The sequence below is a fragment of the Globicephala melas genome, chromosome 6 (genome assembly GCF_963455315.2).
Source record: "Globicephala melas chromosome 6, mGloMel1.2, whole genome shotgun sequence".
Taxonomy (NCBI): Eukaryota; Metazoa; Chordata; class Mammalia; order Artiodactyla; family Delphinidae; genus Globicephala; species Globicephala melas.
Genome location: NC_083319.1, coordinates 44386715 through 44406405, shown reverse-complemented (window position 1 = coordinate 44406405; position 19691 = coordinate 44386715). Strand labels below are relative to the sequence as shown.

At 45.8% G+C, this 19691-nt stretch overlaps 1 protein-coding gene across 2 annotated transcripts in view; it reads left to right on the top strand.

Annotated features, from left to right (window-relative positions):
- The first annotated feature begins 1094 nt into the window (after positions 1 to 1094).
- Positions 1095 to 19691, top strand: part of PCSK5 (proprotein convertase subtilisin/kexin type 5) — a 313374-nt gene continuing 294777 nt past the window's right edge. For both annotated transcript variants that reach the window (XM_060300834.1, XM_030876984.2), the window contains exon 1: positions 1095 to 1740. In XM_060300834.1, coding sequence (XP_060156817.1) covers positions 1549 to 1740 — 192 coding nt within the window. In that variant the 5' untranslated portion in view covers positions 1095 to 1548. The remainder of the gene's footprint in view (positions 1741 to 19691) is intronic.

The window sequence follows — 19691 nt, the reverse complement described above, 5'->3', positions numbered from 1 at the left end:
CGGGTTAGGGATAGAGTGAATACTTTAAATGTCGATTGAATTATTTCATAAGGGTACATTTTCTATTCACAAGAAATCGTCCTGTGCCAGAAAAGGCGGGGAGGTTGTTCAGCAGAAGCGGGTTAATCCCTGCTCCCTCTTGCCTGATGCAGTCACAGTGCAAGATACAGTAATGAAGGCGGCGCAGTCACACATTTATTTCATTCGAAATTCCTCTGTGGTCCTTTTTCTATCAAAGTCTCTCACTGTTACAGGGCCGTGCTTGAAAAAGTAGCAAAACTTCTCCCTTGGTGGAGAAAAAGAAGCCCTCATCAGACTCAATGGAACGAATGAATGAAGTTATTTCCTTGGCCCCAACAACTCCATCCACTTTCAAACCAAATATACACAGAAACATCTTTCCCCACTTGCGCGACTGGAATTTTACTCTTCCGTGGCGTTGCCTAGTATTGGAAGCACGGATTTCGAAAGTCAGCAGGCAGCAGACTCGGCTTTGGAACCGCGGTGGCTGGCTTTTGCAAGAGTCGATGCGCCTTACGGTCCTGTGTGGTAGCTTCTCCCGAGAGCAGAATGTGTAAAATAAACAGTTGCTGAGAAGCGTGAAGAATTAACGAAGTGAAAATCTCGGGTTATTTGTTCGGCAATTGACACGCAAGTGAGCTCCTTAAATACTTCGTTGCTTGAGGACGTTCAGAGCTAGGATGAATGAATCTTCGGGGCACTTGACTAGAACCAGCTTGTAAATCTTTTTAGTCTTTCGGGAAGTGGCGGTAAATTAATACAAATCCATGAGGGAAGGGAGAGAAGGGGGTAAAACCTCCACACCGGGGCTCTCTTCCCAGCCCTTTGGAAAGACTCGCTTTTGCTGCTCAGGACCCTGGAGGCTACAGCCTGAAGAACCCGGCGGCGCTAGGACCTGGTTGGCGCCTGGCCGTGGCCGCTTTCGGGCGGGCGGAGGAGGGAGAGGAGGAGGGAGATGTGGGAAAGGAGGGGTGTCGAGCGGGGCGGGGGGAGTCATTTATGCAGAGAGGGTGCTGCTGCCATTGCCACTTACACTCCCGGCGCGCCGCTCGGAGCCGGAGGGAGCGCGGGGAGAGAGCTAGCGAGCGCTCGGAACCTGGGCCAGCAGAGGGGGCGCCCGGCCGCTGCCTGCACCGCCGCCTCCGTCGCGCTCGGGGGCCCCTGGAGGAGCAAGGGCGAGTCGGAGAGTCCGGGAGCCGAGCCCGGCGAGACCCAGCTGCGGGAGGGCGCCCGCCCCACTCAGCCGCCTCCTGCGCCCGAGCCGGGGAGCGCCGGCCGACCGCCCCGCGGGCCGGAGAGCTGGGAGCACAGGTCTCCGGAGCCCCAGGGATGGTCTAGGAGTCGGCGCGAGGCTCGCTGCTCTGCTCCCTGCCGGGGCTCGCCGCCTCCTGCCGATCGCCCAGGGCTGCGAGCCGCGGCGGCCGGGGGCTGCGAGCCGGGGCGGCCCAGGCCGGAGAAGTTAGTTGTGCGCGCAGCTTAGTGCGCGGAGCAAGCGAGCGACCGAAGAAGCAGCGAAGCGCCGGGGCCATGGGCTGGGGGAGCCGCTGCTGCTGCCCGGGACGGCTGGACTTGCTGTGTGTGCTGGCGCTGCTCGGGGGCTGCCTGCTCCCCGTGTGCCGGACGCGCGTCTACACCAACCACTGGGCAGTCAAAATCGCCGGCGGCTTCCCGGAGGCCAACCGCATAGCCAGCAAGTATGGATTCATCAACCTAGGACAGGTAAGCGCTGGCTGGTCGGGCTCTCGGCCCTGAAGCTGAGAGGGCAGGGGCGGGGGCTGGGGGGAGTCGCTCTGGTCCCCTCCTCGTCAATCCCCCTCCCCCCTTCCAGATGTGCTCTTGCAGCTGTTGCCCTAACTCTTGAGCGATGCTCTCGCGCTCTCACACACACGCACACACACTCATTCGCTCCCCAAAGTTGCTGGGGTTTGTGTTTTGTATGCTTGTTTCTTGCAAGTCACGAGGCATAGGTAGGGTCTCTGGAAGAATCGCGAATGTACATACCCTCCTGGTGGTTTCAGACCCTACCGGAACTTTTGCAGTGGAACGTCGGGGACCAGTGGGCTCTTTGGGGGGTAGAGAGTAAGCGCGCCCCTGGTGCCGGCTCCCTGCGGTTTCTGAGAGCTGGTGTAAGGGGGAGGCGGGGAAAGGAAAGCCTTTCCTGCTCGGACCTGAATTTAGTCCAGAAAGAAGTTTCCTCTTCCAGTGCGGAGAGAACCGCTGGGACTGGAGCTAGACTGGAGGAGGGAGAGAAGAGGGGACGGGACCCGGCGTGAGCAAAGGTTTGAGGGGAGACCTCCCGGCTTCTTCGCCTCGCGAGCTGGATCCGCGTGGGGCTCCCAACTGGGGAGTCGGAGGGGGAGGTGGGAGAACTTCCGAGACCATCGACGGGGTTCTGCTTTGGAAAACGGCGAGTCTGCGGAGGCTCGGTGGGGCGAGAGTTGGGCGGGCAGCGGGGCGCGGGGCTTTGGTGGGGTGCCGTTCGCGGGCTTTGGGCAGAGCTGCCCGGCTGGGGGACCGTGAATTGAGTGGTGTTATGGGGAAGATTGGAAGCGCAACAGATTTGGAGATACCTCCGCACGGTCTTGGCTTCCTCGCTCTCTTTCCTGCAAGAAATGGGGTGACAAAGGCGGGTATAAGCGGGTCCCAGAAAGTGCACCCCCATCCTTACACCCCTCCCACTCGCTTCTCCCGACCTGGCCCGAGGAGGGGGCCCTGGCCTGACCCTGGTGAGACTTTGCTGGGGGAGGGAGGCGAGGGTGATGGGGGCGCCCTCACAGCAGACGCGCTTGTGGGACTGCTGCGTCTGCACGCGCCCTGCCTGCCCTGCCAGGATGAGGGGAGAGGAGGGTGCCGGCTGGGGCCACTGGAGCAGGAGAGCACAGACGATTTCTGATGCCGTCGAGCTCCATGTCCAGGAGCACAAGTGCTCTAGCACGGGGACTTTCGGCTGCCTGGGGCGCGGCACCGAGAGCAGGCGGATCTGCTGTTGCCGCATCTAGAAAGAGCACTGGGGGCATCGGGGGAGCGGGAGGTCTTGCTGCTCTTTGTGGGTCCAGAGGGAGGGCGTGTTGCGGAGAAGCCAACCTTGTGCAGGGCTGAGACCAGGGCAAGGGGCATCGTCTGTATCCCCCGTCGCCGAGACCAACACACACCAGGAAGGAAGGAAGGAAGGGACAGCCAGCCAGATTTTCTTGCCTGAGTGCCTATCATCTTCAGGAGTTTCATTCTAACGGCTTGGTAGGATTCTACCTGCTTCTTTTTTTCCTCTGGAAGAAAACATCGAGTCTGTTCAAGTGTTTTTACACGAGCTTGAAGTTGGGTGCTGCATGTGACTGGAGAATGTAACAGGAAAGGCTAACAATAAAAGTAGTCATGTTAATAATCTTTCCAGATGCATCACCCAGGTTCAGCTGACATTGAGCATCTCTCATAAAACAGGCATATTTGGAAGAATAGTTCTTGACCACACACTTGTTTCATAATCCACACAATGACCGTTTTTGGTGCATATTACTTAACATACAGCAACAGGGAACCTAATACTCTGGAGAAGTTGACCCGCACAGGGTCACCCAGCTAGACAGTGGTAAGGGCATGATTCAGACCTAGGACTGTCTGGTCCAGGCCTACTCATGCTTGTGAGGATGGGGGAGAAGGAGGAAGTAAGTCAAATCCCCATTTCCCTGAATTCTGATTTAGTGGCTCAGTAGACTGGAAGCAAACGTCCAGTCTTAATTCACAGATACTTAGTTCAAGGCGACCTGGACTTCTTGAACCTGAGAAGCTTCAGGAATTACGAAAGTAGAAAGATCTGTATCAAACTAAACTCATTAAATAGAATTTACACATTTCGGAGCCTGGCAGAGTGGGGGAGAAGAAATTGTCACAGAACCCACTCGTGAAGAAGCAAACATTACAGTATCCTGCAACCTGGCCTGACTTTTTACAAAGGGCCTTCTAGTGGAGATCCATGGATTTTCATTTAAAAAGTAATACTAAGAAAGTTTACATACAAATAGCACCAAACATGATTTGTTGTGGGTTTTTACAATGCCGGTGAGGAAACTGAGTGCTTACAGAGCTGACAGAGAACCCCTTGAACTCATGCCCTAACCAGTGTAAAAAGATCAGCTATTCTTACTGTGTAAAGCATTTCCTCTGTAGATCAAAGGAGCATAACCCTAAGCTAAGTCTTGCAGGTGGTAAATTGAGTTCACACATGCAATATCATTGCACTGTAAGAGCCATCCTTTTGTTATTCTTTCTTTCCATCAGTAAACCAGCTGTGGTTCAGTTGAGGGCAGTAATTTATTTGCAAATGTCTCTGGAATGCTCTCCTATTTTTACCCTTTCGGGCTTGCGGGGGGGTGGGGGTCCCACCTTATATGTCACAGATTGGAACTGAGACCTGTTATCGTTTCTAAAGCCATCTAATATCCTGGTAGTATTTTTGATATCTTTCTATATAATATTTTAGGTGAATAAGGCAGTGACTTTCCACCACAGTAAAGGTACGGTTTTGACTGTCTATTCAGAGTTTCAGTATCATGTTTCGTATAGCATCTTAGCATTTAAAAGCCACCAGAGGTAAAATTTCTGGCCTGGAGATTTCTACAGAAAAGAATAGGCATGCCTCTCATGTTCACGGAAGATAGGAAATGGAGAGTAACACAAGAGCAAGTAAGCAAGCAACAGGCAGAAAGGACATACTTGACTTCCTGGAAAGGAATAATAATGAAGGTTTTCTTGTCTTTGGTTATAGAAATAGTGCTTGTTTTGGTAGGTTTTCACACAGTGTTTATATTTTGTGAATGGTTATGCCTCGAAATTCTGAAATTCTAGAAAGCCCTTCCTTTCTTCCCCTACAAGCCCGGACTCCAAGCCCTCTTAATATTTAGTTCGACCTCCGTACCCCAGGTGGCTGAGGGTAGGTACGTCTGCCTGTTGGCCTGCACAGGGATGGAAGAACAGGCCTAGTTCTTCCTTCCTGATCGTGTGCTGTGACCCTTTGAACTAGCGGTATAGTGGTTAGAGGATAGAAAAGACATAAAGGAATAAGACCTGACATAATGTTAATTGTGAACCTTTGTTTGGACAAAATCTACAAACCAGTAGGAATTAACTTCTGGTTATTTGAACCCAGGGAGGAAGGTCCTCTGTAAAGGTTGTTTGCAGTATGCAACAGCTGTATTTATCCTTCTGTGAGGTGCTTAGAATCCTTGATTCCAAATTGAGATCACCTGGAGCAAAAACCCCTCCCCAAACCTTGTAACTTATCTTAGGCAAGAGTCCAGAAAGATAAAGCCAGCTGCAAGCAATACTGGGAAAAATGTTTTACCTGGTGTTGCCATTGAGAGCATAGACTTGGAAGCTCTGCAGATGCCACTTGCAAGGTCCAGGAAAGCAGGAAAGTCACTGAACTTAATGGAGCCCCTGTTCCTTCATCTGTAAAAGGATAAATCTCTAGATAATAGAGGGAGTCGATTCTGTGTTGCCCAGCATATAGTTAAGCTTGCTGTGGAAGGTTTGTTGAATCTGAATCTGAAATAAGTGAGATTCAGACTTTATTTAGATATGGAGAATGGGAGACATTTTTATAACAAGCAGGAAGATGCAACTCATTGAAGGTCAGGAAAATACGTTTTTGATGACCAAGTCAAAAGAGCTAAATCAGAGCTTTGTAGACAGGGAAACTCGTTTTCCACTTCAACTAACAATTTAAAATAGTTTAAAAATAGTTTTCCATTGGGTTCTAAACAATTCTGGCTGATTTCCCGTGGCAGTGCTCCCTTCCCTGGTTGATCTTTGTCGTAGCCCATTAAATAGTATAGGATAAGCTCAATGGAGATGGAAGAAAGGGACAAAAAATATCTGAAGACAGTATTTTATAAAGCATCTTGCCTTGGTATATTATGATAGATCATATTTGAATTTATATTTCATTTAATTCTGAATGTGGTTTACATGAGGAAGGTTAGAAGAAGCTTTTTCCAAATCAGCAGGAAGATCTGCTTTAGCAGGAAGAACCTTGTTCAGCAATGCCCCGAAGGCCTCCCACTCTGCTGGTTAGTTTTGACCTGTGAGTAATGTGGGTTGCTTGAAGTGCTGGTAAACAGTGGAGAGTGAGTTCTGGGTGCTCACGGATGGCATTAGAAATAGGGGATGGGGCTAGTCCGGTAGGTTGTATGAGAGTGGACCGTCCTCCCCTAGTTATATCCTTAGGCATTTGTAAATGGATGTGGGAGTCCCAGGTTGATCCTTGTGTGATGCACCTGCCTTTGCACCAGGCAGGAACCTCAGCTCTGACCTCCATGCCCGAGAACCTTAGCTTTGACTTCTGCTGGCCACTGTCACATGCGTAATTCTCATGAGTGGGGGAACCATTCATGAGAAGAAGCAGTTCAGGGTGCTTGGCCTGATGATGGTGGGTCTGTTGCTTTAACCTCATAGACTAGGAATGGCTTGTATGTGGCCATTGGGATTTTCGGGGTCTGTTTGAATTGAAACACTGCATTTTTGTGAGCCCCAAGGCAGCTGAATTTGCCTTATTGCTATCTTTCATGAGTTTATATCCAGAGGTCCTAACTGTAAAGGTCAGCCAGAGAAGCAGGGTAGTGTGCTGGGAAAATGTCCAGCAATGTCTAACTCTTTGGTTAAGGGAGGGAGTCCTGACCCAGAAACATCCCCTGGGCAGGGAGGGGAATTTGTGTTGTCGGTTCAAGTTATGTGAAGCAGTGTCTGGGTTTCCCCCAAGGCTTAAGTATCTCCCGGCATCGCTCTGGCTTCTGACTTTATCACTTGGCTAATTCAGGTTGGATTAAATGACAAAGAAGCCGACTTTATCTTCATGGGTGGTAAAAATGAATGCTGATACACACTCATGCGTGCTATAAGATACATATGTATGTATCTATGAATTTCTATTTTTATCAAAGTTAAATTTGCACATAGTTTAAAGTGAAATTACTCATGCAACATTCTCACTAGTTCAACCGATTACATCTCTCCGTCTAAGTGTACCAAGAAGGAACAATCCATGCCAATAAACTCTTCAGTTTAGGTTAACGCTGGGAGGAAAAAGAGACCAGAAAGAAAACCAGACTGAGTCAGAAGGTTTGAGTGAAACTTCAAACCTTTTATTTATTTACCAACCTGACCCTCAGTGCCTGATTTTTCACGTTGGGGACCTTAACACCTGCGCCATCCACCTCACAGGGTTGCTGTGTTATCAAGTGCCCTAATAATGAATGTGAATATATAAATAAAACAAGACATAGGAAGCATTATATGATCTATAAGGACTCCACGGAGATGCAAAAGCTGCTCAAAGGAAAAATAAGAGAATGCCAGGGTTCCTGGGGGTTTCTGTAGTGGAGCACTGGTGATTTTGTAAAATTTATTTATTTATTTATATTTTTGGCTGCTTGCGGGCTTTCTCTAGTTGCGGCGAGCAGGGGCTACTCTTCGTTGTGGTGCACGGGCTCCAGGCCCACGGGCTTCAGTAGTTGAGGCTCATGGGCTCTAGGACGCAGGCTCAGTAGTTGTGGCGCACAGGCTTAGTTGCTCCGCGGCGTGTGGGATCTTCGCGGACCAGGGCTCGAACCCATGTCCCCTGCATTGGCAGGCGGATTCTTAACTGCTGCGCCACCAGGGAAGCCCGTGGACCTAGGACATTTTTATCCATAGCTACTGATAAGCAAGACAAGTACTAATGGAGCCACAGGCAGTGCGGTATGGTTCAGTCCCACCTGGGAGGAGTTCTCTGGTAGCTGTGTGCATAATGACCTGGAAGAGGCAGAGAGGCTATTGTGTTGGGAAAAGTTAATTGTTAACAAACACAGAACCTGTGACAATGGAAACAGAATAGATTTGGAAGCTCTTATACAGGTGGATTCAACATGGCTTGGTAACCAAATGCAAGTGGAGGTTGAGGAGAAGGGAGAAGGTGAAGAGAACAAAGTTTATAGCCTGGGGACCCGGAGAATGGGGACTTGTCTGTAGAATGAGGGCAGTCTGCTGGGAGCAACATGGTAGGTTCAGCCTTAGTGTTGTTGGCAGGTAGAGAGTCATGCAGATGCAAATGTCCAGTAGGAAGAAGAGAATTTAGGGCAGGAAATAAGTGAAGACTGGCACTCACCACCTCAATATAAGTGAAACTGTGGAAGGGCATAGGATGCTAAGAAGTGAAGCACAAAGAGAGAGGAGGGCTGGGAACACAGCCTGAAGCTGGGGGTGATGGAGATGAATAGTTCTCGAACACAAAGGGATACTGTTTTTGAAATGATAGACCACAGTGTCCCAGCTTTGAGAAAGATGGTAGGGCTAAAATACAACCTCCATGGAGAAGGCAAGGGATAAAGGGAGTAGATGAAGGGGGCGGGGAGGCCCTGAAGATACAGAGTCAGAGAGCCACAGAGCATCGCACTAAAGAGAAATCCTGTAGAGAGAATCTAGGAGGTGAGAACTGAAACACGGCTTAAAGAACTGGGGACAAGGAGGTTACCCGTGCTCTTAGCACCAATGCTTGATTGAGCAGTAAGGGGGAGTTTCATTGCACATCTGCCTGCCCACCTACCTTATCTCCCTTCATCTCATCAATGTCCTGGAGTATTTAGGATCATAGGTCTAGAACCAAAAGGGTTTGAATCCTAATACTGCCACTTCCTAGCTGGGCTACCCTAGGCAAGCATCTTAAGCTCTCTGTGCCTAAGTTTCTTCATGTGTGAAAAAGATCTAATGGTATTTTCCTCATAGGGTTGTTGTGAGGATTAGTTGAAAGTAGTTAGAATGGTGCCTGGCACGTACTGCATACTCAATAAATGTCAGTTATTATGTCTTGTTCTTTTTTTCAACCAAGTTATGCTCAGTTTCTATATACTGTTTTCACTTAATGTTGTATTATGAGCCTTTTCCAATGTTACTAAATAATTTTAGGCAAATTTTAATGGCTGCATAGTCGAAGGTACCATACTATCTTGTAATTAGTGTGACCATAATCGTATTTTGGCAGGGACAGCACTGGTTTATGCCTACAGTAAATCAGTTCACCTCCATTAAGTATTTTTTATATCCCTTTCACTTTTCAGACATGTCTGAGTTTGGCAGAGAAATGATATGGTCACCCTGATTGCATGTGTATTTGTGCGTGTGTTTGAGTGTGTAATTGCATATCTGTTCTTCCACTAGCTGGGAAAGCAGGGCTGTGCCTCATTCCTATTTGTGTCCCCAGCACCTAGCCCAGTGGGTGGCATAGGAGAAGCACAGTGAGCCCTTGGGACAGGAAGCATAAAGGGTGCACCTAGAGAGGAGTAGGTTTGGAAAGGAAGAGGGACATTGGTGCCTTGAGCCTAAAGAAGAATGAAGGTGAATGGAGATTTAGGGAGTTCACACTGGGGAGGAAAGGAGGTGAGTGTGTGTGGACAATGGTCTGGATCTCACTGTCGGTTCTGAGGTGAAGGTCACCTGCAGAGAGAGGGGGAACTGGGTGAAATTGGTGGCCTGGTGCTCCAGGGCTCCTACCAGAAAATTCTGATAGGAATTAACGACCTAATTAGTGCCTAATGAGAAGAGTTGCCAAACGGCAATGGCAGTAGCTGCTTGTGCATAGTTATTGCTCAGTAAGTAGTGGTTAAGTGAATGAGTGAGAAAATGAACCAGTCTATATTGTTCTGTGCTTTTGTGACTAATGCTCAGGAACCTGAGATTAGATAAAGACAAAACAGGGAGTTAGAATGTATCAGAGTGAGAGAGAAGGGAACAAGAGACTGTGGGAAGCTGGCGGTGACGGAGATGAATGGTTCTCGAACACAAAGGGATACTGTCTTTGAAATGATAGACCACAGTGTCCCGGCTTTGAGAAAGATGGTAGGGCTAAAATAGGACTGGGGAGCCAAAGGAATAGGGCAGGTATAAAGGTTCAAAATAAAAATGGAAAGCCTGTTTGATAAGAGTGGTAGAAGTGGAAAGATGGGAGCCGTCCCAGAGGGTAATTTTCTTTGTAAGCTCTAGGTTAGAGCTATTCTGCATGATAAGGTCCAAGGTGGGCTGACCAGATAGAGAACAGGTGAAGGCCAGTGGACTGGATGGGATCAAGAAACTGTGAGGCTGTGATATTGGCAGGGTTATCAGCTTGGATAAGATAAGGATTCCAAGTATTTTGTGCTGGTATACTCACTAGGCAGATAAACACGAAGTCTGCCCCATACTTCAATTCTCCTTGGATAAATTTAGGTATTATCTCTACTTTACACATCTGTGCACTATTATTTGCACTGCAGGTCCTGTATCAACTTAAGGGATAAAGATAGATTCATGGGGGATTGCTTCCCAAATGAGCCTTCCCATATTTGATTTAAAAACTGAAGTTTGCATTGAGCGCTGAATATAGAGGGAAGAGTGTAAACAGAGAATGTAAAGCCAGAAATAATATTTAAGGATGATTTAAAAATGGTATATATGATGTCACATTTTATGTTTGCCTCTATCTTAAGTCGTCATGTAGCCTACTTTCCATTATAATAAATAATTATACCTATAATTTATTCACGTCATGTATTCTGCCCTTCACATATATTTTTTTATAGTATAATGAAGTATGTTCTGAACATGTTTTTTATGTATTCTTAGTCTAACTTTACTGCCTTGTAAGAATATGGACATATTTTAAAATGTGTTTTTTAAATTATTTATAAATTGCTCTCTGTATAATATTTTTAGGTTGCTGTCTACAATACTAGATTAATCTTGTTTGCATTTATATGTGAATCTGATTGTTAGGTTAGGGTTAGCACCACAAAAGAAGCATGAAGTTTCTAGTTGAATCTTCTGTGCATTATCTAAGGGGTTAATTCTGTCCTGGGAAAATTACATTGTGGATACCCTGCCAGCATTGAAACTGGTTAAGATTTATTAAAAGCAAGTCCTTCCCTGCTGCCTTTCCCAGTGTGTGTGTGTGTGTGTGTGTGTACACACACATATATATATATCATATATATTTGTACTAAGTACTTAGAGCTGATATTTTTGTAATAAGTACTTAAGGTCTGGTATTTTTCTACTCTGAGAAGCTCTTACAGCTGTAAAAATATACCAGTTCTCTCCATATCGATGTTCCCAGGCTTGTACCTTGTTTTCACTAGTTGAAGTTTCTCAACCATAATAAAACTGGGCAGTGCTCATGAGTTTGAATGCAGTGCAGGGGGGGAAGACAATTTCAGAGCCTTTAATCTTGTAAGCATATATCCGTAACTACAAGTTTAGAAGTTTACTGCTTACTCATCCTGGACCTATTCTAGTTGCATTTAACTAATTTTTTTTTTTCCTGTGTGTGTGTGGGACCCATTCATCAATTTCAGAGTTTTTCAAGAGAAAACTAAATTGTAGGCCACTTAAGATTTATTATAGCCTAGCTTCCAGCAAAACCTCTTTTCTTTATTTTTTTAACCTTGGGGCATCTTTCCATTTGGTTAATGCTCATGAGCCAATTTACCAAATGCTGCATTCTTTGACTCATCGTAGGATGATGTCATTGCTTCTGGGCTAGTTGGGCAATGCTGAGAACCAGTAAACAAAACTCAGGGCTGAAAACAGGTGACTTGAATTCTCCTCTAGGTCCTGCCCTGCCACTAATTTGCCACATACTTATGAACTGGTCATAGTTTTCTGTCTTAAAGGATTCGTTTTATTCATTGTTTTATTTTAAAAATAGTTATTGAAGGACACCATCAAGAAAAGTCAAAAGACAATGCACAGAATGGGAGAAAATATTTGCAAATCACATCTGATGAGAGCCTTGTATCCAGAATATGTAAAGAACTCCTACACTCAATAATAAAAAGACAAATAACCCAATTAAAAATGGGCACAAAGGATCTGAATAGACATGTCTCCAAAGAAGATATACAAATGGCCAATAAGCACATGAAAAGTTGCTCAACGTCATTAGTCATCAGGGAAATGCAAATCAAAACCACAATGAGATACTAATTCACATCATATTCACTTAGGTTACTATAATCAGAAAGACAGATAATCACAAGTGTTGACAAGAATGTGGAGAGGGCTGCCCTGGTGGCGCAGTGGTTGAGAATCTGCCTGCCAATGCAGGGGACATGGGTTCGAGCCCTGGTCTGGGAAGATCCCACATGCCGCGGAGCAACTAGGCCCGTGAGCCACAACTACTGAGCCTGCGCGTCTGGAGCTTGTGCTCCGCAACAAGAGAGGCCGCGACAGTGAGAGGCCTGCGCACCACGATGAAGAGTGGCCCCCGCTCGCTGCAACTAGAGAAAGCCCACGCACAGAAATGAAGACCCAACACAGCCAAAAATAAATAAATAAATAAAATTAAAAAAAAAAAAAGAATGTGGAGAAATTGGAACCCTCATACACTATTAGTGGAAATGCAAAGTGGTGCAACCACTGTTGGAAAACAGTCTGGCAGTCCCTCAAAACATTAAACAAACATAGAGTTACCATACGACCCAGCAGTTCCACACCTAAGTATACAGTCAAGGGAAATGAAACATTTGTTCACACAAAAACCTGCAGACAAAAGTTGGTGGCAGCATTATTCATAGGAGCCAGAAAATAGAAACAACACAAATGTGTATCAACTGATGAATGGATGAACAAAATATAGTGTATCCTTACAATGGAATATTCTGCAATAAAAATGAATGAAGTACTGATACAGGCTACAACATGGATGAACCTTGAAAACACTTCACCGGCTGAGTGAAAGGAACCAGTCACAAAAGGTCATGAATGTATGATTCTGTTTATATGAAATGTCCAGAGTAGACAAATCTACAGAGACAGAAAGTAGATTAGTGGTTGCCTAGGGCTGAAAGGATTGGGGGGTGGGGAGATGGGGGGACCGCTCATGGGTATGGGGTTTCTTTCGGGGGTGATGAAAATGTTCTAAAATGGGTTGTGATTTTTGCACAACTGTGTAACTACACTAAAAGCATTTGAATAGTATACTTTAAATAAATATATGGTATGTGAACTTTATCTCGGTGAAGCTGCTAAAAAATAGTTATTGAGTACCTGTTGTTTATTAGCCATTCTGTTAGACCCAGGCCTACTGTATCTGTCTTTAAATAAGGTATGTGCTCACATGGGGCTTATAGTGAGAGGAACCAACCTATGAGGCAGCCATGAAGTGAATAAAATAATTTCAAATTATGATAAGTTGCTATTGGAAAGCTAAATACATTAGTAGAGTAAAAAGTGCCTAAGGGTGGGAGGACTCCTTCAGATAGGCTGGTTAGGGAAGCTCATTGAGGAGGGAACACTCGAGCGGAGATCTGAATAAGAAGGAGCCCCGACCACATGGAGGTCTGGGGTGGGGTGAGTTCCCTGCAGAGGAGACAGCTGGTGCAAAGGCCCCAGGGGAACAGAAACCGGCAGGTGTAAATGAAGTCTAGTGAACAGGGAAGAAGTGATTGAGCTTGAGATTGAAGAGGGTGATCTTAAAGCTTGATTTTGGTGATGCCATTTACCTATTCAGAAGTCACCAGTAGCCGCCATTTGCCTCCTGTGTTTAAACAAACAGATTCCTTCTCTGGACTTTTACAGTCCTCTATCTACTAGTCCTGAAATACTTTTTCCATCGACTTTCTTGCTCCGTCCCTTAACAAAGCCAAACTGGACTTCCCATTGTTCCCCAGATACTAGACTCAATCCTTTCCTGTTTCTGTGCCAGTCTTTCCACCTGGAATATTCATCTGACCCCTTGCCCTTCTGGAAATTCTCTTCTTGAAGACACATCTCAAATGTCACCTCCACTATACCTCACTCTGGAAATACAGGTAAAATACAGGTACAATCACTCTGATTTTTCAGTGCTTTGACTCCAATAGTACTTTGCCCAAAATCTCCCCAGGGAATTTAGTAAAGTTTTTTTTTTTTTCTTTTCTCCTTGTAAGGGTCTTAATTATTATTCCACAGCATGTAGCATGGTGTTTGGCTCTGTAAAGGTAATCACTGAATATTGGTCAAATCCTAAAGTATGTTATAGTCCTGCAGTGTATATAAAATGAGAAACAAATCTGAACACTGGAGAAAAATTTTTAAAAATTCTATTACCCAGTCAATAAGGAAGGCTCACAGTGCATAGTATATTCTATAGTGGAGTGTGGTAAAAAGGAGTGATCTAGGATTGATGAGTCATGTGTGTATGGATTCTAAAGTCCAGGACTTCCTGGGAAATAGCCTAATCCTTATCTTTGAATGTTTCAGAACTTGGCATCGTCAGCAGGGTCATTCTTTCTGGCTTTGACTTCATGAGAATTCTTAGTGGGAGAGTCAGAGTACACAGTGTGACATTGTCCACCCCAAGAGCCAAGTCCCAGATCATCCAAGGACTGCGATGGCTTCTCCAGGGATTCCAAGGAACGCTGGGGGCTCTGCTGGCTACGCTCATCTCCCTGGGGGTGACAGTGCAAGTCTTGTATCTACTGGAGCAGTGGGAAGAACAGCACAGAGGGACCCCCCAATGATGGAATTGGTCAGTAGTAAGAGAAGGTTTCAGATCACAGGCTAATTGTACTGTCTGTGTGGAATGCGTGGGAGTAGCAAAAATAAGCAGATTTGGTGCACACGACGGGTCCTAAAGCTCTGTATAATATAAGCCGTAGAATCTTGTGATGGCCCATGGCTGACCTACCTGGATCGACCATGGAAGGGCTTACCTGGATTGGCCAATTTGAAGGGCCAAAGCGCTGAAGTTAAATCTGCATGAGAGGAGGAATTACAGGCTCCAGGATAAACACATAAATTAAGTCCTGCAGTTTAGTCCTTAAGGAGTGGCTTCAGAGATATCCTTGGAGATAGGAAATAAACTGAGAACAAATAGAGGAACTCTCCACTGGGAGTTAACTCCACTTAATTATGAAAGGAATGCCCTCTTGGTTGGGTGACATGGCCAGAAGCTAGTCTCTCAATCGAGATGGGTCTCCCCATCTGACCTCGTCACTTTAATCAGTTCTAAGCCTCAAATGACCAGTCCCTTCAGGCTCAGGCAGATAGAGGGAAAGGTGAGTTATGTTTTCTGGGTCAGATGAAAGGGAGATGGGAAAGCTGAGTCTTCTTCTGCTGTATGCGATTCTAGAGTAGAGCTCTTCTCTTCTCTCCATTGAGGTGGGTCTCCTGTAGCTAAGCCCTTTGTTGCTTCTTGCTTGGACTACTGTGCCAGTCCTATCCTGTCCCACTGTCTTTCCCTTCAAAACATGCCACATAAGGCAGTTTAATCTTTTCAGAACCCACTGTGGTCAAAGAGACTTCTTCCTCTTCTCCTCCCCCCTCTTCCCACTCGCCCCTCCCCTCCCCCTCCTTCCCCCTCCCCCTCCTCCCCCTCCCCCTCCTTCCCCCTCCCCCTCCTTCCCCCTCCCCCTCCTTCCCCCCTCCCCCTCCTTCCCCCTCCCCCTCCTTCCCCCCCACCCCACCCCGTCTATTCTGAATATCATTCAGCCTAAACATTTTGCCATTCTTTGCACATGCACTGCCATGCCCTACTTTTCTGCCCCTGCTCGAGTTGCTCCCACTGCCTGGACATCCTCCCGTCCAGTTCTCACTCATTCGGCAAAGCCCTTCTCAGACGTCATTTCCTCAAATGAAATTGCCTGTGGCTAAAACCTCTTTTGTTTAAACTCTGGTACTTTATGGTACCTGGAAGAGTGTGCTCTGCCATTCAGATGCCCTCGGGAAAATACTCTGAAACGGATAAATGGCTTTGAATACGTGGAGGCCGGGAGGGAATAGAGACAGCAGTGTCGTTAATACCATCCCCTGAATATTTTCACTTCTTCTCACCATGTGATAGGATTGTATTTCCCTATTTGCGGTGTAAGTGGGTGTATTTCCTATTTGGTCATGTAACTTCTGTTGGCCAAGGAAATGTGAGCAGAAGTGACACACGTCCCCTCTTAACAGTCAGTGCATGATTCACTGTGCTCCCCATCTGCCCTACTTCGATCTGCCAAGCTCCAGGTGGTGGGTGCTCCATTGGCCTGGGTCCTTGCGGGCCATGATGAGCGGCGCTCCCAGCCAGTGCACAATGGATGTGTAACATGAGCTAGAAACAAGCTTTTCTTGTTTTCAGTCACTGAGATTCATGGGTTCATTTGTTCCTACTGTGGAATCTTGCCTGTTCCCACTAATACAAAAGTTCAAGAGCTTTCTCCTTAGCCTTGCACACAGTATAGATGGAGATTGGTAATGGAAGAGGGAGAGAGATTATGTGATACTCTAGATAAGAATCCTGTGACTTAATAGGAAGACCTCATGGATCTCCAGTATACATTGTGCTCATTATGCAAGTGATAATGACATGTGTTTCAAAAAATCAGAAGCCAGATAGTAGGTATTTGCAAATGTGTGTATGGGATTCTGTTGCTTAGAGATTTGCACTTCCTGAAAGAAACCCTGAAGATCCCAGAGCTTAGTTGCTCCGAGTTGCTTCTCTCCAGCCTTGCCAGCTCTCCAGAGGAGACTTGTTCCATAAGTTTAGATATGCCTGTCCATGACTGGTAAGACTAGAGAAAATTGAGGGTTTGTTTCCTTTTCCAAGAAGACAGAAACGTAGTGTACTACAGTTTGTCTTTTATTTTTTCCCATCAAATGAAAATAACGTGTTAGCTTTGTACCTCAGTTAATTGTTTAATATCGAACTTGCTTTTTGCTTGCCAATTGCACTTGTTTGTGCCACTGCTAAGGACCACACTGTACTCTCAGATTATGACACCCACTGCTGCAGAATCCACTTAAATTTGCCGCCGCATTCCACAGGCCATTGTGCCTTAGTTGTTAGTGAACTGGCTTCCCAAACATGTGGGTATTTGTGTGCTTATTGATTTATGTGAGGTGGACACAGTGGGGAACATCTGAGATTTAAAATGTTATGGCCCGAATTTCCAACTCTTGACATGAATCCAAAGCAGCAGATTTTTCTTCTTTGGCAAGACAGAATTGAAGCAACATGCAGTGATTTGGTTCGCCGATTTGCGAGCTGTTAAAAATCGGAATAATTTAAAATGAGGAGTGTAAGTGCTGCATAATGTGAAAACTATTCTAAAGGTCACATGGCTATGCAGCCTTAGACAAGTTAAGCACCGTGAAACTAGAACTGTTTTGAATAAATTTGAAACACCGCATGTGAATGAACATGTGGATTTTTTTTTTTTTTGGCTAAAATATTCTGTTACCAAAGTAGTTGAAATCTTATTTAGTTCACCCTGAATCTGAAGAGACAAGGTTCTAATGAACCTAGGAGGTCCTGCTCCTACCTTTTAGTCTCTCAGTGATGGAGGCCATTTCGGGCCTTTATTTCTTTCACTCGTGGGTTTTTTTTTTTTTTTTCCTTTGTGATCATCATTCTGTCCTTCAACATTCACTGCAAATATTTTAGACTATCTCCCCTATGCTAAGTACACTACTAAACCCTGAAGATGCAGTGGGGCACAAAAATCTCTACCCTCTTGGAAATTACAAGGGTTCCAGCTTGCTTCAAAACATATCACCCAAAACCCAGTGGCTTAAAATGACAATCATTATTTCTGTGAGGCTGTGAGTTGAATGTTAGGTTCTTCAGGCAACTGGTGGGTCATCTAGGGCCTGGCTAGTCTGGGATGGCTTCACTCATGTTCTTGTGGTTTCTGCTGGCTGCTAGCTTAGATTATGGGGGTAACTGGTCATGGGTCTCCCATCCTCCAGCAGGCTCGTTTGTGCTTCTTCCCTTAGCGACAAGAAGGTATCCCAGCAACCAGAGAGAGAAATTCTCATGTGCAAGCTCTTTTCAAATTTTTGCTCGTGTCCATATCCTAACATCCCATAAGTCAAAGCAAGTCACATTACCAAGCCCAGCTTCAAGAAGCAGAGACATCTCTTCCTCCATAGAAAGAGATGCCAAGAATTTGTGGCCATATTTTGCAGTCTATCACAGGGAGACTGTTAATAAACAATTGAATAGAAAACAAAAAAGTATGTCCACTGGTGGTAAGTCCTGTGGACAGGAAGCAGGGAAGGGGGAATGTCTGGAAAATTTTTTTCAGTTGTAAACAGGATGGTGAGGGAAGTTTTCATGGAGGAGGTGACATGAGAAAAGATCTGAAGAAGGTGAGGTAAACAAATGAGCCTTCCAGATATCTGGAGGAGGTACATTCTAGTAGAGGAAGCAGCCAGAGTAAAGGCCCTGAACAGAAGAGAGACTGGTAGATTGAAGGAATGGTAAGAAGGTGCTGAGCAAACAGGTCAGGTAGCAGAGAGGTAATAGGGGTGGGTGGGAGAGGTGAGGGAGACTCGGTAGGTCAGTGCTTGTCACAAGTTTTTAATTAAAGTATACTTGATTTACAATGTTTCAGGTGTACAGCAAAGTGATTCAGTTATACATATGTATATTCTTTTTTGGATTCTTTTCTATTATCAGTTATTACAAGGTGTTGAATATAATTCTCCGTGCTATACAGTAGGACCTTGTTGTTTATCTGTTTTATAGCTTCTCACGTTTTAATGTGCATAAAGTCACATGGGGATCCTGTTTAAATGTAGATGCTGATTTAGTTGATCGATGGGGCCAGAGGTTCTGTAGTTTTGACAAACTCTCGGGCGGTACTATTATTGCTGCTGGTCCTGGGACCACACTTTAGCGCAAGTCTGTGTAGGATGTGCATAGTAAGGGCTGGATTTTCTCTGAGGGAAGGGGAAGGCCATTAGACAGTTTTGAGCAGAGATGTGACCTGTTCCCTACTATGTGATAAGAGACGTTAATTGTTTAGAATGTTAACATCCGTAAAGCACACTGGGTGGAAATGTTGTGCAGTCTCAGGTGGAGAGGCACATGGTCTCAATTTAGCCTGCTGTGGCTTTAATCATCTGAATGTCCTGTCCTCTATAGGGCCATTTTCTTCTACTCTATTGGTGAACATGAGAGAGACCTATCTCTGGACACCCCCTACCCGACCCTGCTCCCATACCAGATTCGTTCTAGGAGGAACCGGCTCTGTTTTATTGCAGTCACTCAGGTCCTGATTGCTGGAGCTGTGCTTACTCAGCCTTTTCTATCCCCCAGCCTCAGTGACCCTGACTCAGTGGCCGTCAATCCCTGGCTCACATTCCAGTCACCCGGGAGCCTTTAAAAGGTATCTTCAGTGATTCTGATTAATTGACCTTGTGTGGGGTCTGGGCATCAGTTGTCTTAAATATGCAGCCAGGGTTGACAGCATCCACTGTGCTCAGTTCTTCCTCAACACCTGATAGGCTGGCTGTTTCCCCAGAGCTCAGAGCCTCTCTCTCCCCAAGGAAGCCACTCTCCCTCCACTCTGGTCTCAGCCTTCTCTCTTTTCATTAACATCAAAACACGGGAATCATTAGCTCATTTTCAACTCTATTGCGCTTTGATGATTCCAGCCTCAGTACACAGATTTTGCTAAAGTACAGTCTATTTTCTTTTGGACTGGGGGCTGGTCTTTGGATAGCTACACATATATAAGTATTTGTTGATGTTGAAGGTCACAGATTTGTGCTTTTGTGTGTAATTTCTATTTAAAGGCCCTGGCCACATAATAAATCTTTAAATGAACTCCAGGATCTTACCCAGGGGATGGAATACCGGGAGCATGGGCTGAAGATCATTTGGCTCCAGGTTTCATGTTTATGAAATATCTTCCAATTTG